This window comes from Rutilus rutilus (genome assembly GCF_951802725.1).
Source record: "Rutilus rutilus genome assembly, chromosome: 9".
Taxonomy (NCBI): Eukaryota; Metazoa; Chordata; class Actinopteri; order Cypriniformes; family Leuciscidae; genus Rutilus; species Rutilus rutilus.
In genome coordinates, this window is record NC_140223.1 from 1,011,358 (window position 1) to 1,034,237 (window position 22,880).

Below are 22,880 nucleotides of genomic sequence, written 5' to 3' on the forward strand. Positions count from 1 at the left end.
TGGCTTGATTAAATAGTAGTACGAAGAAGCGCTGTACATGCTAGGAAGGAATTATTTTTATGTGGCCATGAAAGATACGCTTTTCTCATTACTCAAATGTCCACCTCTTTTGGGTCTTCAGTTAATCCACTAACTATTAATAATGAGTTCAGGAATTTTTATTCCTCGTTATATACTTCGGAAAGCATAGCTGAAGTAGCCCAATACTATAATTTTTTTCAATTCCTTCAATATATCAAGACATTTTCTGAGAAATTTTCACCTCTTTTACTTAACATGTTCAATGAGTCTTACAGCTCAGGTATTCTCCCTCATTCCTTACGGCAGGCTATCATTTCTCTTATTATCAAAAAAGATAAAGATCATTCTCAGTGCAGCAACTATCGCCCAATCTCCTTACTTTGTTCAGATGTGAAATTATTAGCTAAAGTCCTAGCAAGACGCCTGGAGGTGGTCCTTCCAACTTTAATTTCTACTGACCAAACAGGCTTTATTAAAAATAGACATTCTTTTCATAATATTAGACGCCTTTTTAATATTCTCTATTCTTCTTCTTTAAATGAAACACCAGAGTTAGTTATTTCCATGGATGCTGAGAAGGCGTTTGATAGAGTCGAGTGGCACTATTTGTTTTATACACTGAAGAAATTAGGCTTTCCTGATCAGTTTATATCTTGGATTAGGCTTTTATATACATCTCCCTTGGCCTGTGTTCGAACTAATAATAACTATTCTGAGTATTTCTCCCTTGGTCGCGGGACTAGACAAGGTTGCCCACTTTCTCCCCTTTTGTTTGCAATAGCCATTGAGCCTTTGGCAATTGCTCTAAGATCCAGTGCGATGGCTGGCATTCAAAGGGGAGGGTTGGAGCATAAGCTATCTTTGTACGCAGATGATCTTCTCTTATATGTCTCTGAGCCTGGTACTTCCATTCCCTTGGTGCTTGATTTGCTAATCGATTTTGGCCTAATCTCAGGCTATAAGTTAAATTTGAGTAAAAGTGAATTAATGCCCATCAACACAGCTGCCTTGAATTATCCATTAGCATCCCTACCTTTTAGATCTTCCTTACAAAGTTTTAGATATTTGGGCATAAATGTGACAAAAAAAATTTCAGACTTATTTGACCACAATTTTGTCCCACTGCTTAATCGTCTATCTCAGGATTTTAATCGTTGGTCTCTCCTTCCTTTATCCCTGATCGGTAGGGTTAATTGTATTAAGATGAGCGTGCTCGCTAAATTTTTATATTTATTTCAGTGTATTCCTATCTTTATTCCAAAGTCTTTTTTTTGTTACACTCGACAGCTCTATTTCTAGTTTTCTTTGGAATAAAAAGACCCCAAAGATTCGAAAAGGCTCTTCCTAATTTTCTAATATATTACTGGGCAGCAAGTATACGCACCACTCTTTACTGGTTCCAGCCAAGCAACTCCGTCAATTCCCCATCCTGGCTGCATATCGAGAATGCCTCATGTAAATCATCTTCCCTGGCGGCTCTTTTATGCCTCCCATACACATTGTCCCCAATGAAATATTCAAATAATATAATTGTTAAAAACAGTCTTAAAATCTGGACCCAATTTTTGCAACATTTCGGTCTTCATAATACCCCCCGTTATCCCCAATACATTCTAACCCGTTGTTTTACCCCTCCATTTTAGACTGTGCTTACACCTCTTGGAGAGACCTTGGGTTGGTTTCTATTGCTGACCTTTACATCGATGGTGTTTTTGCCTCTTTTGAACAGTTGACTTCTCAGTTTAATATTTCCAAAAAACATTTTTTCAGATATTTACAAATGCGAGATTTTGTACGAAAAAAAATGGTCAACTTTCCAAATGCACCTCTCCCTTCAGATTTAGACACCATTCTGGGTGTGGATCCTTGTACTAAAGGGTCAATTTGTAAATTAGTGAATATAATTGTTCATTTGCAATCTTCCTCTGATGATTTACGCCTTGTCTGGTCCCAAGACATCGGTACTGAGATTAACGAGGAGACATGGAGGGCAGTCCTGAACAGGGTTTACTCCTCTTCCCTCTGCGCACGTCACAGGCTCATACAGTGCAAGGTGGTTCATAGAGCCCACTGGTCGAAGACCAGGTTAGCACGCATTAACCCGTCTATTGACTCTGAGTGTGACAGGTGTCATTCTGGTTCAGGCACTTTAATTCACATGTTCTGGTCCTGCCCTGCCCTGTCTTCCTTTTGGAGACAAATTTTTGTCTCATTGTCAGCCATTACCTCGGCGGATATCCCACTCTGTCCAGTCACAGCTTTATTTGGGGTTCTCCCACCTGGCCATTCTTTGCCTTCTCACTTTTCAGATTTTGTAGCCTTTCTGACTCTTTTAGCTAGGCGTTTAATTCTATTGAATTGGAAAAGCCCTCACCCTCCATCTTACACTCGCTGGATAAGAGCTGTTCTTTATTTTATGAAACTGGAGAAAATTAGGTACTCTCTTCACCGACCTAGCACCATTTTCATCAAGCTTTGGCAACCCCTTTGTGAACATATCAAAACTCTCCAACTTGACCCTGCTCTGTGTGTGTGATCCCCTTATCTCCCCCCACATCTATCACCAATCTAGATGTTGATACTAATTTTGTATTGCCTGGCCAATACACTGCTATGTTTACTGTTACTGTATGTGTACTGTACTCTTTATTCAATTATTATTTTTTTTTTTTTTTGAGGGGAAAATAATCCTCAGTGCATCTTCTCTCTGTAATGGTTTGTGTATTTTCATCTTCCCCTGTTCCTGTAAGTTTTGTATATTTTTTATTTAATTTAATTTTAATTTTATTTTGTTGTATTTTTTGTAATGGTTTAAAGTGTATAAAAAAAAGAAAAAAAAAGAAAGATACGCTTTTCTTAGAATAAATGAATAATCAAAAGAGTTCGTTGGACGAGCTGATTAATTGATTGTAATATTAATTTAGCTATATCAAGTTAATCCAATTAACTGACCCAAATATTCATAATTAATCATAACAAGTTATGAGTTATTATTAATATTTCCTCCTTGAGCTAACTCGTTACATATAAACACTGATGTCTATTGTAGAGATCAAAATAGAGTAAATCAGCTTTTAATAGAAACTTGGCCCTTAAAATTGCGCATTTATCGATTACATTGTTTTGCCACTAGGTGGCGACAAGTGACTGTTAACATTTTTTATTTGTTACTGAATTATTTGTTCAAATAAAACTCAGAAGGATGTGAAGAATTTTTGTAACTATGACTCATCTTGTACAGTCTGTATAAGTGTATGATTTAACTTTTCCCCATACTCTAGGTCAGGGGTGCCCAATCCTGCTCCTGCCGATCGACTGTCCTACACAGTTCATCTCCAACCCTAATCAAACACACTTGCCTTTAATTTTCAAGTGATCCTGAAGACGTTAATTGGTTGCTTCAGGTGTGTTTGATTAGGGTTGGAGATGAACTGTGCAGGACAGTCGATCGGCAGGAGCAGGATCGGGCACCCCTGGTCTAGGTGTATCGTCCCAGCCCTAGTGTGCATGTGTGGGTGTTTGAGTGAGTGTGTGTGTGTGTGTGTGTGTGTGTGTGAGTGTGTGTGAGTGTGTGAGTGAGTGTGTGTCTGAGTGTGAGTGAGTGTGTGTCTGAGTGTGTGTGAGTGTGTGTCTGTCTGTGTGTGTGTATGTGTGAGTGTGTGCTTCTGTGTGTATGTGGTGTGTGTTTGTTCTTAATGTATTTGTAACCATTTTAAGGAACTCTTAATATTGATGTAATTAATGTCCAATAAAGGCTTTATTAAAGCACTTAATGATATTTTCTGATTTTCTGTGACCTAATCTAAAGTGAGAACTATTTATGGTTAATAAGTTGTTAACAAACCATTATCTAACTCTTTGCATAAGAGCTAATTAAACAATAACACTTTGTTAATTACAGTGATAATGAATGAAGAACTCACTATTTGTAAATAGTCTTATATACTATTAATTAAGTTTGCAAATATTTATAAGCACTTTGTTATTGTACACTTGTGATAAAATGTTACCATTATTCCAAACTGGTCACCAATAAGTGTAATTGTTCCTTTTGTATGTGATGGAGTGATTCTTCTTTTTCAAAAATAACACAAAATAAATAAAAATGAATTGGACTGATAGCATAATGTTTTTTCTCAAGATTTCCATAGAAATGGTGATATATTTTTATTGTGTGTTATTTTGGCCATGATAATCATGTAATGATAAATCTGATATGGTGATAGTCCTGGTTCAGGTGAAACACACACCACTTCCCTCTTTTCAGCTGCACACACACATGCTTTTGCGGTGTTTGGTGTTTTTAGCCCCCAACAGCGCCTTCTAGGCAGCAAGGGGATGGGTAGGTTTAAGGTTGAGGTTAGGGTTAGCTGCCTGGAAGGAGCCATTGGGGGCTAAAAACACCATCGAGCTGCTTTTGCAAGGGTCTGTTTGCACAAACATTACAAGGCAAGTTGATTTACACCAAACATTTTTGATTAAAAAATAAACCCTCTTCACTGTATCCTGCATCTGTTGTCTGGTTTGTAGTTTGTCCGGTTATTTAACTGTTAGTTTTACTTTCTTTTGTGGATAATAATATATGAAGATGTAAATGTTTCTCTTTAGGGAGACTCCTCACCGCTGCCTTCTACTGCCGGCAGGATCTGACGGTCCAGATACAGGTTGTATCCAGATCTGACGAAGGACCTTCGCCTGCACCCGATGACAACGCAGTGCTGAAGTGCCAAGTGTCTCTCCCTATGGAGGATCCCTTTACCACTCTACAGATCATTCGTTTTGCGTATCTACCCCGAAGTGACAAAATAAAATAAAATTCTGTATCAAAATTTATAAGGAAAGACCAGTACTTTGTTTAGGCTTGGTTTGTAGGGAATTACAAACCTGTGCACATATATTCAAACGCACATAACTATAGAACCAATTCTTAATGCGCATGTGAACGCCATCAGCGTTTATCACAGGTTCGCGTTTAAAGTCTGTGTAGAGAGAATGGTGTCATCTTAGCGGCCCCTAATTTAATAACAAATGATCGTTGCGACGGAAGCGAATCAATCAAAACTAACTTTAGCTGGAAAATAACTTTATTAAAGAACCGCTATAAAGCCAAAACAATCTCTGTTACCTTAAATTATACGTTTATCTCTGTAAAGCTGCTTTGAAACAATCTACGTTGTTAAAAGCGCTATATAAATGAAGATGACTTGACTTGACGGTTCAAGCAGGAACCTGTCGCTGAACCACCGGATGGGGCTTACGCCGAAGATATATTGTATGCACTGTCTACATATTAATCCTTATTCACTCTGAGTCTTTATGGTAGAGATGATCTTACCACAGTCCCTCCAGTTTACAGTGAGGATTCTCCAGTCCAGCAGAAAACAGCTTCACTCCTGAGTCTCCTAGATTATTATATGACAGATCCAGTTGTCTCAGGTGTGAGGGGTTTGATCTCAGAGCTGAAGCCAGAGCAGCACAACCTTCATCTGTGACACCACAATCACTCAACCTGTAGAAAACAATGACACACATTAAGCCTATATCCAAAGATAAACATAACACTTAAAAAATAAAATAAAATAATGCTGTCAGTATGAAACATATAAAATACTCATTAGTTCACATTGTTAAAATAAATCAGTTAGGATTAGGGGATTAAATATACAGTTTGTACAGTATAAAAATCATTATTTCTATGGAAAGTCCCCATAAAACATGGAAACCCAACGTGTGTGTGTGTGCGTGTGTGTGTATTGGGGCTGGGAGAAAAAAATCGATTCACCAAACTATCGCAATTTGTTTTATTTACAATTTTAAAATAGATTTTTCTTATTACAGAAACGATATTGATTCAAATTAAATTGCTTGATATTTGTCCTTGCTTATAGACGAGGTTGACAGAAGTTAGACACTTTTGTTCCAACAGAGGATGAAACGTGTCGTTATCTATAGCCCCTTTCACACAGAGATTCCGGAAAATACACGGATAAAGTGACCCGGGATTTGACCCGGGTTCATTTGATTTTGGTTCATTCACAATGCCAGTGATTTTCCGGAATCAGAGAGCGCGTTCACACACAACCCGTGTATGTCCCGGAAAGACACGTGACATCGATGTGACTTGTAATGTCTCAGCAGCGTCTTCAGTTTGCTTATGAGCTGCGATTTCTCTCTCGAGAAACCACGCTTGTGCATTTATTTCTCTGATTCGATCATAAAATTGCGCATTTCGTACCGTTTCACAGCTGGCGAACGATCCCGGCTTCAGCGTCATCACTACGACACGGCATTATTACGGCTTTTGTCCACACAGCGCGCGTCCCGGGACTGAACACGGCAATGTTACTAGGTCCCCAACCCGGCATCGATCCCGGCATTAAACCCGGGTCGTGTTTGCGTTCACACAGAAGGCGTTCCGGCAATTTGCCGGCAATTTCCCGGGTTCAATGCGCTGTGTGAAAGGGGCTTATGAGTGTCACAATTTCCATTTCAAGTGGACGCGTGGAAGCGACGTGAGACTGAATGCACTGAAAAGCCCTCTCGCTCCACATATGCTGAGAGAGAGATAAGACAGTAGAGCTGCATGATTAATCTTTAAAATACTGTGATCTCCATTCAAACACCCACACGATCTTCTTCCAATTCCTCTGTCTATTAAACCTTTGACAAAATCATATCACAACATTCAAATCTGTGTTGGCGCTGCCGATGATACAGAGAGAGTTGTCATGAAACAGCTTCACAAAAGGTCTTTTAAACCTCATAATAGTATCATTATTTCTGTAATTCAGTAGTTCAAATCATCATAGAAGTACTGGGATAAAAGTTCTAATATAAACACTGATGTCTACGGTAGCCATCAAAATAGAGTAAATCAGCTCTTAATATAAACTTAAAATAACGCATTTATCAATTACATTGAGTGTGTGTGTGTGTGTGTGTGTGTGTGAGAGAGAGAGAGAGAGAGAGAGAGAAAGTGTGTGTGTGTGTGTGTGTGTGTGTGTGTGTGTGTGTGTGTGTGTGTGTGTGTGTGCTTAATTTATTTGTAAACATTTTAAGGAACTCTTAATACTAGTAATTAATGTTCAATAAAGACTGTATTAAAGCACTTAATGACATTTTCTGATTTTCCGTGACCTAATCTAAAGTGATAACTATTTATGGTTAATAAGTTGTTAACAAAGCATTATCTAACTCTTTACATGATGTGATGTATGTGATGATGTGATTCTTCTTTTTCAAAAATAACACAAAATAAACAAAGTAAAGATGAATTTGACTGATAGCATTATTATTGTTGTTTTTTTCAAGATTTCCATAGATATGGTGATATACTGTTATCGTGTGTTATTTTGGCCATGATAATCATGTAGTGATAAATCTGATATGGTGACAGTCCTGGTTCAGGCAGCAAACAGTCAGAGTCAGAGAACAAAGCAGAGGTAACATAGGCAGGCAGCAGACAGGGAGATATCCAAAACGGGTAGGGTCACAGAACGATCAGGCAGTCACAGGAATAAACACTGAGAAATGTTCACAATAGCAAAACAAGACTTCGCTCAGAGTGTTGTGTGAGTATGGCTTAAATGAGTGTTTGAACATGAAGTGCAGTTGTGTGTAATCAGTGCAGTGCAGGTATGTGGTGTAATCAGTCCAGGGAGATGCAAGATGGGAAATGTAGTGTGTAGTGAAAAAGTCAATATTCAGGCGAGGGTGCCCTCTGATGGCTGGAGAGGGAGGTTACAGAGTCTGTGATTGTGACAGAGCACCCTCCCTGCGAGCGACTCCTGGCGTAAGGTGGCTGACGACGTCGGGGTCTCCCACGTGGTCGGGGAGCAGGTTTGTTGGGATGAGCGTGATGGAAGTCAGTGATTAGACTAGGGTCCAGAATGTCGGTGGCATTAACCCATGAACGCTCCTCTGGTCCGTATCCCTCCCAATCGACCAGGTACTGTAGGGTGTTGCCCCGACGCCTGGAGTCTAGGAGTTCCTGGACTCGATAGGCCTTCTCGCCCTCCACTAGAATGGGTTGGGGGCTCTGCTCCTGAGACCTCTCCTCCTCCCTCTCGTTGGGACCATCAGCGGGTTTGAGCAGTGAGACGTGGAAGGTGGGAGCAATACGGTAATGGTTAGGCAGGGCAAGACGGAAAGAGACTGGTGTGATTTGTCGTGTTATTTTGAATGGACCCACATACCTGGGACTGAGCTTTTTACAGGGGAGCCGCAGGCGTAGGTCTCGGGTGGATAACAGGATCCATTGGCCCGGGTGGTACACCGGACTTGGACGACGTCGTCGATCGGCTTGTTCTCTCTGGCGACGAACGGCTCATTGAAGGTGAGTATGGGCTTGATTCCATGTTTCTTCACTGCGTTGTAGCCAGTCATTCACAGCTAGGACGTTCGTGGGTTCTCCTGACCATGGAAAGAGGGGTGGTTGAAACCCCAGGATACACTGGAAAGGGGTCATGCCTGTGGAATGTTTCTGGATGGAGTTTTGGGCATATTCTGCCCATATCAAATAGCGGCTCCAGTCCTCCTGATGTTGATGACAGTAGGAGCGTAGGAATCGTATGACCTCTTGGTTCATGCGTTCGGCCTGCCCATTTGATTGAGGATGATACCCTGACGTGAGACTGACGTTGATCTGAAGGGTCTTGAAGAAGGCAGACCAGACTTGAGACGTGAATTGGGGTCCTCTATCGGAGACAATGTCCTCGGGAAGACCGTAAAAATCGGAATACCAGATTGCAGAGGTGCTCTGCTGTTTGTAAAGCAGTAGGAAGCTTAGCCAGGGGTATCAGGTGGCAGGCCTTGGAGAACCTGTCCACAACGGTAAGGATGGTGGTGTTACCATCGGAGACAGGCAGATCGGTAATGAAATCGATGGCTATATGTGACAAAGGGTGTTGTGGAATGGGAAGAGGATGTAACAGACCGGAAGGTAGTTGGTGTGATGATTTCTGGGTATTGCAGATTTGGCCGTGTCGGACGAAGGTAGTGGTGTCTTGAGCTAAAGAGGGGCACCAGTAGCGATTTTGTAGCAGCTGGATGGTGGTGGTAATTCCCGGATGTCCAGAGCTGGGAAGAGCATGAACGTGCTCCAGGACCTGGTTCCAGAGCGCATTGGGGACATAAACCCAGTTGGGTGGACAGGCAGACGGGATCTCAGACCGGGAGTTGATTTGCTCGATCTCGGTTTCAACATCCCACTGCAAGGGAGCAACAAAGAGGTCTGGAGCCAGAATTGACTTGGGATCTTGTGATGTGAGCTCGTGGTCACATTGACATGATAGAGCATCTGCCTTGGTGTTCTTGGAACCTGGACGATAGGTGACTGTGAAGTGGAATTGGGCAAAGAACAGTGACCAGCAAGCTTGTCTTGGGATCAGTCTCTTGGCGGTGCGTAGGTACTCCAGATTCTTGTGGTCGGTGAAAATGGTAAAGGAGTGAATAGCACCCTCTAACCAATGCCGCCACTCTTCGAAGGTGGCCTTCATGGCTAGACGTTCTCGATCACCCACATCATAATTCCTTTCGGCAGTATTTAGTTTGCGGGAGTAAAACGCATAGGGATGCAGTTTGGGCGGTGACCCCTGACGTTGAGAGAGAACGGCTCCTAAACCAGTGTTGGAAGCATCCACTTCGACCACGAATGGTAATTCAGGGTCAGGATGGTGGAGGATGGGTGCTGTGGTGAAACGCTGCTTGAGCTAATTAAAGGCTTGGGTGGCCGACTCATTCCATGGAAGACGATGTGTTCCTTTCTTCACCGGGGATGTGAGTGGGCTTGCCACTGAACTGAAGTTTCTTATGAAGCGGCGATAGAAGTTGCCAAATCCGAGGACGCGCTGCAGTTCTTTCAGGGTGGTAGGTTGTGGCCATTCTAGGACTGTTTTGACCTTGCCCTCATCCATGGCGAGTCCTTCTGGGCTGATGACGTACCCCAAGAATGTAGTGGAAGTCTGATGAAACTCACACTTCTCCTGTGTCGCGTATAGCTGGTGCTGGATGAGCCTCTGGAGGATGGCCCAAACGTGCTGTACATGGTCAGTCAGGGTGTCAGAGTAAATCAAAATGTCGTCGATGTATACTATAACTGTTCTTTGAAGCATGTCTCTGAACACGTCGTTTATGAACGACTGGAAAATGGAAGGACTGTTCGCCAGGCCGAAAGGCATGACCAAATATTCGTAGTGCCCTGTGCTGGTGGAGAAGGCTGTCTTCCACTCGTCCCCCTCCCTGATACGGATGAGGTTGTATGCACAGCGTAAATCAAGCTTGTTGTAGTACTTCGCGGTGCGGAGCAATTCCAGGGGAGCTGGTACCAAAGGGAGTGGATAGCGGAACTTGACAGTAATGTTATTCAGGGCACGATAGTCAATGCAGGGTCGGAGTCCTCTGTCCTTCTTCTGGACAAAGAAGAAACCAGCAGACACCGGCGACGTGGATGGTTGAATGAAGCCCTTTGTGAGTTCCTCCTCAATATATTTCCTCATGGACTCAGATTCAGGTTGGGAGAGAGGAAATATACGACCCTTGGGAGGTGTGGACCCTGGTGCGCAGTCAATGGCGCAGTCACTGGCGCGATGAGGTGGGAGTTTAGAGGCATTTATTTTGCTGAAGGCTTCTGATAGATTGTGATATTCGGAAGGGAGGTTGTTCGAGCTGGTTCTTCCCACTGGTAAAGTTATCACTCGGACGGGTGATGGAGCGACCTGGACGAGGCATTTAGAGTGGCATGAATCGCTCCAGCGAGCAATTTGATTGGTTCTCCAGAAGATTTGTGGATCGTGTTTGCGAAGCCAGGGCAGGCCTAGGATTACAGGTGTGTGTGGAGCTTGGAAGACGTAAAATTGTATGATCTCACGGTGGAGTGCCCCAGTTTGTAGATGGAGTTCCTGGGTGATGTGAGAAACATGACCTGAGCCTAGTGGCCGTCCATCGATGGGACAGTGAGAGAAGAGGGGCAACAGATTAATGTTATGTTATGTTGTTGAGCAAAATCTGCAGATATGAAATTCACGGCGGCTCCGGAGTCCACTAAAGCACTGGTGGTAATCTGCCGGCCGTTGGCCGTGATCACAACGGGCACGGATACACATGAGTTGGGGTTTAGTGCATCGACATTGAGACTCACCGGTCGAGATGCTGTTAGACGTGGTCTGGATGGACAGGCAATACGAAGATGACCGGCCTCGCCACAGTACAAACACAGGTGATGAAGGATCCTTCGTTCTCTCTCCTCTGCGGACAGATGGTAAGTGTTGATCTGCATGGGCTCGGGTCCTTCAGTGCGAGCGAGGATTGAAGCTCAAGGAATTTGGACGTTGCGGGGAGCAGGAATAGTGCGGTGGCTCGCTCTGCGAGATCGTATGAGGTTGTCAATATGAATGGTGAGGTTTATGAACTGGTCGAGGTCTTTACCTTCATCACAACAGGCTAACTCTGACTGTAGTTCATGATTCAAGCCTCTTCGGAAGACCACTTTAAGCGTGTCGTTATTCCAGGAAGTCTGCGCAGCGAGGGTGCGAAAAGTAAGAGCATATTCAGCCGCAGTAAATTTGCCCTGTGTGAGTTCAAGCAGGCGATCGCCAGCACCTTTCCCCTCTATAGAATGTTCAAAGACCTCACGAAAGCATTGGAGAAACACATTGAATGAAGGAAATGCAGTTCCATCATCCCTCCACACAGCCGTTATCCAATCCAATGCCCTCCCAGTGAATAACGAGCAGACAAAGGCGATCTTACCAGCTTCGGTGGAATACAGCGTGGGTTGTTGCGCAATGAATAAGGAGCATTGGAGAATGAACCCCTTACATTTGCCAGGATCTCCATCAAACTTTTCTGGATGCGCGAGACGAGGACCCGTGGTAGGTGGGATTACTGCAGGATGGGCAACAGCGGCTGTAGTTTGCGTGGGCGACTGCTCTGATGATGACTCTTGAAGCCATCGTACTGCTTTGACCAACTCCTCCGTTAAAGAGGTGAGACGACTCAACTGATGATGGTGGGCAGCGAGTTGACTTGCTTGGGTAGAGAAGGCTGCGGTCAAGGTTGATATAGCTGCTGGATCTTGAGTTGGCGAAGTCTTCTGTTGTGAAGCATCAGAGTCAGAGAGATCCATTTGCAGCTTAATTTATTGAGCAGAGTAGTCAAACAGGCAAGGGTCAAAACCAGCAGATACAGCAATGAAGACAGGGCTAAATCGTAGTACAACACCAGGCAGAAGATCAGGGCAGGCAGCAAACAATCAGAGACAGAGAACAAAGCAGAGGTAACGTAGGCAGGCAGCAGACAGGGAGATATCCAAAACGGGTAGGGTCACAGAACGATCAGGCAGTCGTTAAATGAGTGTTTGAACATGAGGTGCAGGTGTGTGTAATCAGTGCAGTGCAGGTGTATGGTGTAATCAGTCCAGGGAGATACAAGATGGGAAATGTAGTGTGTAGTGAAAAAGTCAATATTCAGGCGAGGGTGCCCTCTGATGGCTGGAGAGGGAGGTTACAGAGTCTGTGATTGTGACAATTACAAGGCAAGTTGATTTATACCAAACATTTGTGATTTTAAAAACCTCTTCTATATTAATAATATATTAAGATGTAAATGTTCCTCTTTAGGGAGACTCCTCAACGCTGCCTTCTACCGCCGACAGGATCTGACGGTTCAAGCAGGAATCAGGCTGAACCACCGGATGGGGCTTACGCCAAAGATATATTGTATGCACTATCTACATATTAATCCTTATTCACTCAGATTATTTTACCTCAGTATCTCCAGTTTACAGTGAAGATTCGCCAGTCCAGCAGAGAACAGCTTCACTCCTGATTCTCCTAGTTTATTCTCAGACAGACCCAGTTCTTTCAGGTGTGAGGGGTTTGATCTCAGAGCTGAAGCCAGAGCAGCACAACCTTCATCTGTGACACCACAATCCCTCAACCTGTAGAGAACAATGACACACATTAAGCCTATATCCAAAGATAAACATGACACTTAAAAAATAAATAACATAATTTTGTCAATATTCAGGCGAGGTGTTATCTTAATATGAAATACAAATACTTATTAGTTCATGATGTTAAAATACATCAGGATTGAATATACAGTTTTTACAGTATAAAAACCGTTATTTCTATGGAAAGTCCCAATAAAACATGGAAACTCAATACGTGTGTGTGTGTGTGTGTGTGTGCTTAATGTATTTGTAAACATTTTAAGGAACTTGTGTGTGTGTGTGTGTGTGTGTGTGTGTGTGTGTGTGTGTGTGTGTGTGTGTGTGTGTGTGTGTGTGTGTGTGTGTTAGATAAATGGAGCGCAACTGGAAGAAAACAAAACTAGAGGTATTTCGCATTTCATGGAAAGAGAGAATAGAATAGAATAGAATAGAATAGAATAGAATAGAATAGAATAGAATAGAAAATAATAGAATAAATCTTTATTGTCCACCAGGGTGGAAATTTTTCTTTGGCTCACCAAACATGTAAAACAGATAAACATACAGACAAAATCTCAAACATAATAAAAGAAAGATAAAAAAGATACAATGAAAAATATCATAATGAAAATAAATATACATTAAGTCTGACTCATTTGCTGTTGTCACTTGGTTTGGTTAAGAATACTAATGGCATTTGGGCTAAAAGATTAAAAAAAAAATACTTTTAGCCAGGGGCACTCTGAAGCGCCTCCCAGACTTCAGAAGCTCAAACTGGCCAGAAAGAGGGTGAGTACTATCTACAGTGATTTTTCTAGCTTTCTTCCTCATTCTATCAGTGTATATTTGGGTCAGGTGTTTTGGGGGTTTTCCTACTATTTTACTAGCCATTAACACTATCCTGTTAAGCTTGTTCTTAAGTTTGCAATTTAAATGGCCAAACCAAGCAGAGAGATGGAAGGTTAAAACACTTTCAATGTGTGTGATGTACACTAGCTCAATAATCTGAGCACTGACGCCCAGGCAGTTCAGTCTTCTGAGAAGACTATGTCGTTGTGAGCATTTCTTAAAAAATATAGTCTGTGTTATCTGCAAAACTCAGATGGTTGTCAAGAACCGTACCTAGAAAGTTCCCACAGTTTCAACCGCTTGACCATTAAGTAAAACTGGCTCTATTGTTATGTCTTGTTTTTTGCAAAAAAGTAGCTTGTTTGTCTTCGCCACATTGATTTCTAGCTTGCTATCTTTGCACCATGCTTCAAGGGCCTTTATATGTGCTAGATAAGAGGCCTCACCAAAAGGGTGAGTTTTTTGTAAGAGGCCTACTAGGGCCATATCATCTGCATATTTTATCAATTTAAATTTTATAATTCAAATTCATTATCTGAGGGCGACAGGAGAGAAAGTCTCTGATCCAAAGAATCAAGCCCTTATCTATGTTAATATTGGCTAGTCTTTGCAGGAGAATGTGTAGCTTCATAGAATTAAATGCTGCACTAAAGTCTACGAATAGAACTCTAGCATGCCCTTTAGGGAGTGCAAGCTGTTTTGAAATGGATTCTAAAAGGACCAGCACAGCATCATCAGTCCCTCTGTCACTTCTATAAGCGAACTGCAGCGGATCTAACACGCTGGTTACTTGAGAGGTCAGGAGATCTACCAGAACTCTCTCCATTGTTTTACACAATATGGAGGTGATGGCTATGGGTCGGACATCTTCAGGCTTATTTGCACCAGGCTTTTTATGTATGGGCCTTATTAAAGACAATTTCCAAGACGTGGGTACACCTGCAACTAGAAGGAGGTTAAAAAGCCTTGAAAAAACACCTTTTAATTGTGGGGCACAATCTTTAAGTAAGCAGGCTTTCAGGCCATCTGGGTCAGTGGCCTTATTTTGGTGAGGCTTTTGGCAACGGCATCTTCTGTGATAAATATTGGTGAACCTATAGGAAGATTTTTTACAGATATCATCACACTCACCCTTATCATCCACAGTATCAAACCTGTAGAAGAACGTATTCATTTCATCTACAAGACTTTGACTGCAAACTACAAGACTGTCGCCTTTATTGCAACTTTTTCCCATTAAGACCCAAACCTGTTTTATATTCCTGCTAAAAAAAATTACTCTCTATTTTGTTTTTATATTCAATTTTTGCCTTGAGGATATCGCCCCTTAATTGTTTCCATTTTTCCTGCACTAATTCCATGTTGCCTGAACAAAAGGAAATCTTTCTTTCATTAAGGCAGGTTTTTAATTGTTTGGGAACCCAGGGTTTATTATTTAGGAATATTGTAATAGTCTTTGTTTCAGACACACAGTCCTTGCAGAACTTAATATATGATGTTACAGTGTCCGTAAGTTCATTCCCATCCTGACAGGATTCAAAGAAGATGTCCCAATTTGTGTTATCAAAACTGTCCCTTGATCTTGGTTTGTTTGATCTTTGTTTGATCTTTGAGCTCGATTGCATACAGAGAGGCCTTAAAAGCTACTAGATCTGCTTATTTCTCAACCCTATTAGAAGAAAATAAACAAAACCCTAGGTATTTATTTGAAACAGTGGCTAAACTAATGAAAAATAAAGCTTCAAGCCCAGATGTTTTCAAGCAGCACAGCAGTAATGACTTTATGAACTTCTTCACTTATAAGATTGATAACATCAGGGAGAAAATTATTACTATGTAACCGTGTACTACAGTATCGCATCAGGCAGTGCATTGTAGTATCCCTAAGGAAAAAATTTATTCATTCATTGCTATAGAAGAGAAAGAATTCGTTAAACTCGTTAAATCATCTAAATCAACAACATGTATGTTAGACCCTATACCGACTAAGCTACTGAAAGAGATGCTTCCAGAGGTCATAGATCCTCTTCTTATTATCATTAATTCATCTTTGTCATTAGGATACGTACCAAAAGCTTTTAAGCTGGCTATGATTAAACCGCTTGTTAAAAAAAACACAACTTGATCGTACAGAATTAGTCAATTATTGGCCAATCTCGAATCTACCTTTTCTGTCAAAGATACTAGAAAAGGCGGTATCCTCACAACTATGTTCCTTTTTAGAAAGAAATGATATCTGCGAGGATTTTCAGTCAGGATTTAGACCGTACCATAGTACTGAGAGTGTTCTCATTAGATTCACAAATGATTTGCTCTTATCATCCGATCATGGTTGTATCTCGAAATTAGTGTTACTCGATCTTAGTGCTGCATTTGATACTATTGACCACAACATTCTTTTAAATAGACTCGAAAACTATGTTGGCATTAGTGGAATTGCATTAGCATGGTTTAAATCATACTTATCTGACCGTTATCAGTTTGTAGCAGTAAATGAAGAGATGTCTCATCGATCACAAGTTCAGTATGGGGTACCACAAGGCTCAGTACTAGGACCGTTGCTTTTCACTCTGTACATGTTACCCTTGGGAGATATCATTAGGAAGCATGGAATTAGTTTTCACTGTTATGCTGATGATACTCAGCTCTATATTTCTTCACGCCTGACAAAACTTACCAATTCACAAAATTAACGGAATGTATAGCTGATATAAAAAATTGGATGACTCGTAATTTCCTACTACTTAATTCTGGAAAAACTGAGGTTTTAATTATTGGACAAAAAACATCCTCACGTAATAACCTAGAATACTGTCTAACACTTGATGGCTGCTCTGTTAAGCCTTCGTCGTCGGTTAGGAACCTGGGTGTGCTCTTTGATACCAATCTTTCATTTGAAAGTCAAGTGTCTAGTATCTGTAAAACCACATTTTTCCATCTTAAAAATATATCTAAATTACGTCATATGCTCTCATTGACAAATGCGGAACAATTAGTTTATGCGTTCATGACATCAAGGCTAGATTATTGTAATGCTATTATGGGTGGTTGCCCTGCACGCTTAAGAAACAAATTACAGCTGGTCCAAAACGCAGCAGCTCAAGTTCTTACCAGAACCAGGAAGTATGACCATATTAGCCCGGTTCTGTCAACACTGCACTGGCTCCCTATTAAACATCATATAAATTTTAAAATATTGCTGATTACTTACAAAGCACTAAATGGTTTAGCTCCGCAGTACTTGAGCGAGCTCTTAACGCATTATAGTCCTTCACGTCCATTGTGATCTCAAAATTCCGGCCAGTTGATAATACCTAGAATATCAAAATCAACTGCTGGCGGTAGATACTTTTCCTATTTAGCACCAAAACTTTGGAACAGTCTTCCTAACATTGTCCGGGAAGCAGACACACTCTGTCAGTTCAAAGCTAGATTAAAAACACATCTCTTTGACCTAGCATTCACATAACACATTATAGACTTTTATAATTCAATGTTAGGCTGCATAGATTAGGTCAGCCGGAACCGGGAACACTTCCCATAAATCCTGATGTACTCGTTACATCATAAGAAGAATGGCGTCTACGCTAATATTAATCTCTCTATTTATCCCGAGGTTTACCACAGTCCGCTGGATCCAGGCTGTATCCAGATCTGATGAAGGACCTGCGCCTGGACGCGACGACAGCGCAGTCCTGAAATGTCAACTAGTATCTTCCCTGTGAAGGCCTTTTTATTCCAGAATCAATACTGATTCAAATTAAATTGCTTTTTATTTTTGTCCTTGCTTATAGACAAGGTTGACAGAATTTTGCCACTTTTGTTCCAACAGAGGATGAAATGTGTCGTTATCTATGAGTGTCGTAATATCCATTTCAAGTGGACGTGTGGAAACGACGTGAGACTGAATGCACTGAAAAGCCTTCGCGCAACTCATATGCTGAGAGAGAGATAAGACAGTAGAGCTGCACGATTCATCTTTAAAATACTGTGATCTCTGTTTAAACACCCACACGATCTTCTTTCAATTCGTCTGTCTATTAAACCTTTGACAAAATCATATCGTAACATTTTAAATCTGTGTTGGCGCTGCGCTGACCCAGAGAGAATTGTCATGAAACAGCTTCACAAAAGGTCTTTTAAACCTCATAATAGTATCATTATTTCTGTGATACAATAGTTCAAATTATCATAGAAGTACTGGGATAAAAGTTTAAAGTTCAAATATAAACACTGATGTCCACGGTAGCGATCAAAATGGAGTAAATCAGCTTATGATAGAAACTTGGTGCTTAAAATAACGCATATCGCAATTCTAAAAAAAAAAAAAATTGCAATACATATCGTATCAGCACCCAAGTATCGTGATAATATCGAATCAGGAGATAGGTGCATCATCCCAGCCCTAGTGTGTGTGTGTGAGCTTAATGTATTTGTAAACATTTTAATATTAAAGTTGGCATTAACAGATTAATGCATGTGTTTTGTTGAGAATTTGTTTTATTCTTAAAGGCTGGTCAGAGCTTTACTGCCTAATTTCAGTAAATGATGGATGCTCTGCTTTCGGGCAAATTGCTTAGTTATTGAAACTTTAGAGCGATTAAGAAGCAGAGATACATGAACAATAAGGAACGGGACATGCTTGATTTAAAAGCACATTATAACTCAAATCATCACTCACACAATGGCTTCTTGTGCCGCCTGTCAGTGTCTCCCGTTTTGTGGCGTTTGAATGGTCAAATACACACAAAATTACGTAAAAAACACCCATCTTGCTTCTTGTGTACACGCTCATTTTTTGAATGACTTTTCACAACAGTTTGGAAATTATGTAATCGAGTCACATGACAATGGTAAGTGCTTACAATCTTGTATATTAAGATATTAAGTATTTCTTATGGCCAGTTAGATTGGTATATGCTGCACTTCACAGATTTATGTATTGTAAGTCTGAGTTGTTTTTATCTGCACCATCATATTACAGACAACTGCTGGTGTAATTATGCAGTTGGGGAGACGAATTATGATTCCAAACCAATACATGCATATACACTACCAGTCAAAAGTTTTGGATCAGTAATATTTTTAAGGTTTTTAAAAGAAGTCTCTTCTGCTGCATTTATTTGATAAAACAAAACAAAAAAACAGTTATATTGTGAAATATTTTTCCAATGTAAAACAGCTCTATTTACCAATATAATTTTCTACATGAATATATAGTAAAGTGTAACATTCTATTCATCAAAGAATCTTGATTTTTTTTTTTTTTTTTACACAACTGTTTTCAACAGTCAATCAGTTCAATCATCATATTAGAATGATTTCTGAAGGATTATGTGACACTGAAGACTGAATGCTGAAATTCAGCTTTGATCACAGGAATATTTTTTATTTGTATTTTTAATCAAATAAATGCAGCATTGGTGAGCAGAAAAGACTTCTTTAACCCTCTGGGGACCAAGCTGTTTTTGGGGTCGTTGAGATGTTCTGACATGCTCTGACATTTGTGCTTTTTTCAGTTATTTATAAACATGTTAATGGCAAAGGTGTAAATTCACTCTATATAGCACAAACAGGGCTACCATAATATGCGAGCAACGTGTATGTAGATGTTTGTATTTTTAAGAGAACAATGTTTATGCGTGGTTATTGGAAAAAAATTAAATGAAAGTTGCTGATTTAAGAACACAAAACACATATTAAATATGTGTCCACAAGACTTTTGCCTAATTGATGTTGTCCCTTTGAGTTCCAGCTTCAAAATTGTGTGAAAATCATCCTGCCTAATTGTTCACATAAAACACTACATTGATTTAAGGCGAGACACTACAGGTGAATAGGGTAAAATTTTTAACTAGCAGATATCACCATAAAACTTTCCCAGTTGATTACCTACATTAAGATGAGAAAAAAATGTATTACAAGTTTTCTGTAATTTAATGTTTAAATATGCAAATCAGGCAATATCTAATCAAATATGCACTAATTTGCATATATTTTAAAAAACGATATCTCAGTATTGGATAAAGCCAGGTTAAAAATTATTTTTTCATTGTGTTCACATATTAGATGGGAAAAAAATTACAGAGGGATTTATGGATATCTACTTTTGTTATCCTGTAAATCAGAAAATACTGTCAATAGCCTTAAAAAAAAGATTTTCGCCATGTTTTTTGGAATAAAATGTTATATAAATCAGGCTAGGAATAATATATTTACAAATCCCTCTGTAAATGTCTTCATAATATAACTAGGTACAAGTCTGGAAAGTTTGGTGTATATAGGTGCTACTGAAGTGGAGATTTCGGACTTGGAGAATGAGAGAAAAGTCATTTTGAGAAAACGGGCTTTAAAGATTTTTCATCAGCCAATGAGATTGCGCATTCAGCCCTTTTACTTTCACGATTGGTTGCTGATAAAAAGGAAATGACCATATTTGGATCCGACAGGATTGTACACAACATAGAGAGCTTCCTAACGGTGCTTCTGATGACAGGCTGACGGCAGAGATCGCGGAGCAGCACGTTGATTAAGAACGCGAACTTTTGTTGAATTTATGAGAAATCTACAGACGCAAACAGACAAAGTGTAATAAAATAAAGACCTAAATGTGTATTTCGGACTTTTTTTCAACACAAGTCTGAAAGAAGACGTGTTATTGAAGACAAATATCCCCAAATCTCAAAATTGACCAGTAAAAAAAAAACGATGTTTTTGCCTGCCGTGTCTCGCCTTAAACATTGTAAAACAGTTTTTTTGTCAGAAGAGGTTTATACGTGGGAGTGGTAATGGGTCATCATTATTAATGAGATTCAGACCAGGGGTGTGACATAGACGCTCCCCCAAGTGCTAATGGGCCATCAAGTGAGGCAGCCTTAAAGAATGAGGAGATTCAAATGTTTTGTTTTTCAATCTGTTTTATTGTAATTTTGTTTAAAGTTGAAAACTATTTTTATCATATATTTTACAGAGTACTATTCCAGCACATGCATAACTGATGGACATTTAGCAATGCTGATAAAGCAACACAATATAAGCTCTTTTATATTAACATTACCAATCAATAATTGTTATATTGTGCATATAACAACACATTTGTTGCAAAGCCACACAGGCACATATAGGCTACATTTGTATCATCACTAAGTATATAAACAAAATGTAACTAACATCTGTAAAATAGTAGGTAAATATGTACTTACTCTTTCTGATTTCTGACTGTGTTGCTAAGCGCACTCCGAGTTGCAGGCGGAGGTAGTGATGAAGCTACATTCCTTTTAAAAAAGTTGAAGAATATTATTACATAAATATAACTATAGTAGCATTAGTCTATAATGAATAACTGATGTAAATAATTTTAGACGCGTGCAATAAGCCTATATGCGTGTCAATGGGCCATTACCGGAGAGGCACACCGCAAACATTAGCCTAACACATTTGTGCACTTCATTAACTGGGTATATTTACACATTTCAGCACATTTACACACATTTACAACTGATATTTGCGAGCATGCATCGTTAATGATAATGAGGCAGCATTTATATAGTCAAAATATAATCTAAACACCTACTAGGCCTCCTTTCTAAAATAATTTCTAAATTCTATCTTTCATACATAATGATCTAAACATATCATTTACTGCTAGGCTACACATACAAATACAAATTTCCTAACCAAGGGGTGTAGCATATGTACACAAAAAAAAAAAAAAAAACAACATTTTTGACGTTGAAATGGTACAATATATTAAATTCATGGTATAGATATGCACTTTCATTAGATCGTGTTGAATATAGGTAGATATCAAATGTCAATACTCTGGATGGCAAGTCCACCCAGTATAATATGTAAGCTCATGTTTTGAATAGCTTGTCAACTAATGCAAGTAAGAATAAATACTTACTCATCCGAAATTCTATCCACGGCTGGATCAATTGCTCTTCAAAATACAAACGGTCGTCATCAGAGTAGTCGCGCTCCTCTTCTGATGAAAATCTGGACTCTTCGTCGCTAGTTTCCAGGACGAACTGAAGGGCTTCCGCACCGGTGTACCGTGTCATCTTCCCAACGCGCAGGTGACTGAATGATGAAACTTGAAGCGTTTAATGCATTTGCTTGGGGGCGTTTACCTGTTTTGCATAGATGGCTTAGCACATTATCTTGTGAATAGCGCGCTCCGTGAGTAGGCGTGAACGAATTAAAGTCAATGAGCTCGTAATGAGCTCGACTGGAATCGCTCTCTTTTTATACAGATTACAGAAGCTGATAATATTTGTTTTTTATATAAATGACTTCATTTAAAAGCTGCGATCTCAAGCTTTATGCCCGTGGGTCTGTTTGCCTGTTTGACTGAATTTTCGCGGAGTTATAGATCATTTTCAAACGCGTTTCAAATGGGAGTTTACTGAAAGAGAGAAGGCAGAAATCGCATCATGTTAAAGTTTCTTTATTTGTCAAAAAGCAAAACACTTTATTTTTATTGTGAGTATACAGAAAAAAAATAGAAACTGAACAGGATCGATTGATGTATAACACGAAAATTAAAGATCAAAATGAACAGAGCATTTTGTGTTTATTTTTCATTGCTAAAAAAAAAAACGAGCAAAACGCGCGGGCGCGTTTTTGGTCCCCAGAGGGTTAAAAAACATTTAAAAAATCTTTAGGATCCAAAACCTTTGAACGGCAGTGTGTGTGTTATGATTTGGTTGCGGACAGCACTGAGCACAACGATTGATGAACCAAACGCAGTTTATTGAGAGCACAATCCAAAGTCATAGTCCATTAAAACAGGCAGAAGGTCAGAGCTCAGAAAATCAGTCCAAACAAACAAACAAATCCAGAGGGCAAGACAAGAATGAGAAAACCAGGGGGTTATTCCAGAAAGCAGGTTGTGTGACATACCCGGGTATGTTTAAGGGTAAGCAAGCGGATTACCTCAACTTTCGGTTCCACAAACAGAGGTAACTTTCAGGGTATGTAAGTAGCCATAGCAGCTCCGGAGCAGGTTCTGTTCCAGGGTTAGCATTCAGACATTTTTTCTTTTTTTTTTGGAATAGGACATTTTTTATGCTATAAT

The 22,880-nt window shown here is 40.0% G+C and overlaps 2 protein-coding genes across 2 annotated transcripts in view; both read right to left on the reverse strand.

The window, feature by feature from the left end:
* Positions 1–22,880, reverse strand: part of LOC311297683 (NACHT, LRR and PYD domains-containing protein 3-like) — a 432,890-nt gene that overhangs the window by 274,149 nt on the left and 135,861 nt on the right. The window lies entirely within an intron of this gene.
* Positions 1–22,880, reverse strand: part of LOC311297684 (protein NLRC3-like) — a 191,504-nt gene that overhangs the window by 39,185 nt on the left and 129,439 nt on the right. The window contains exons 7-8 of the mRNA XM_084420086.1: positions 12,785–12,958; positions 5,357–5,530 (exon numbers count right to left, since the gene is read on the reverse strand). Of these exons, the coding sequence (XP_084276212.1) occupies positions 5,357–5,530; positions 12,785–12,958 (348 nt within the window). The remainder of the gene's footprint in view (positions 1–5,356; positions 5,531–12,784; positions 12,959–22,880) is intronic.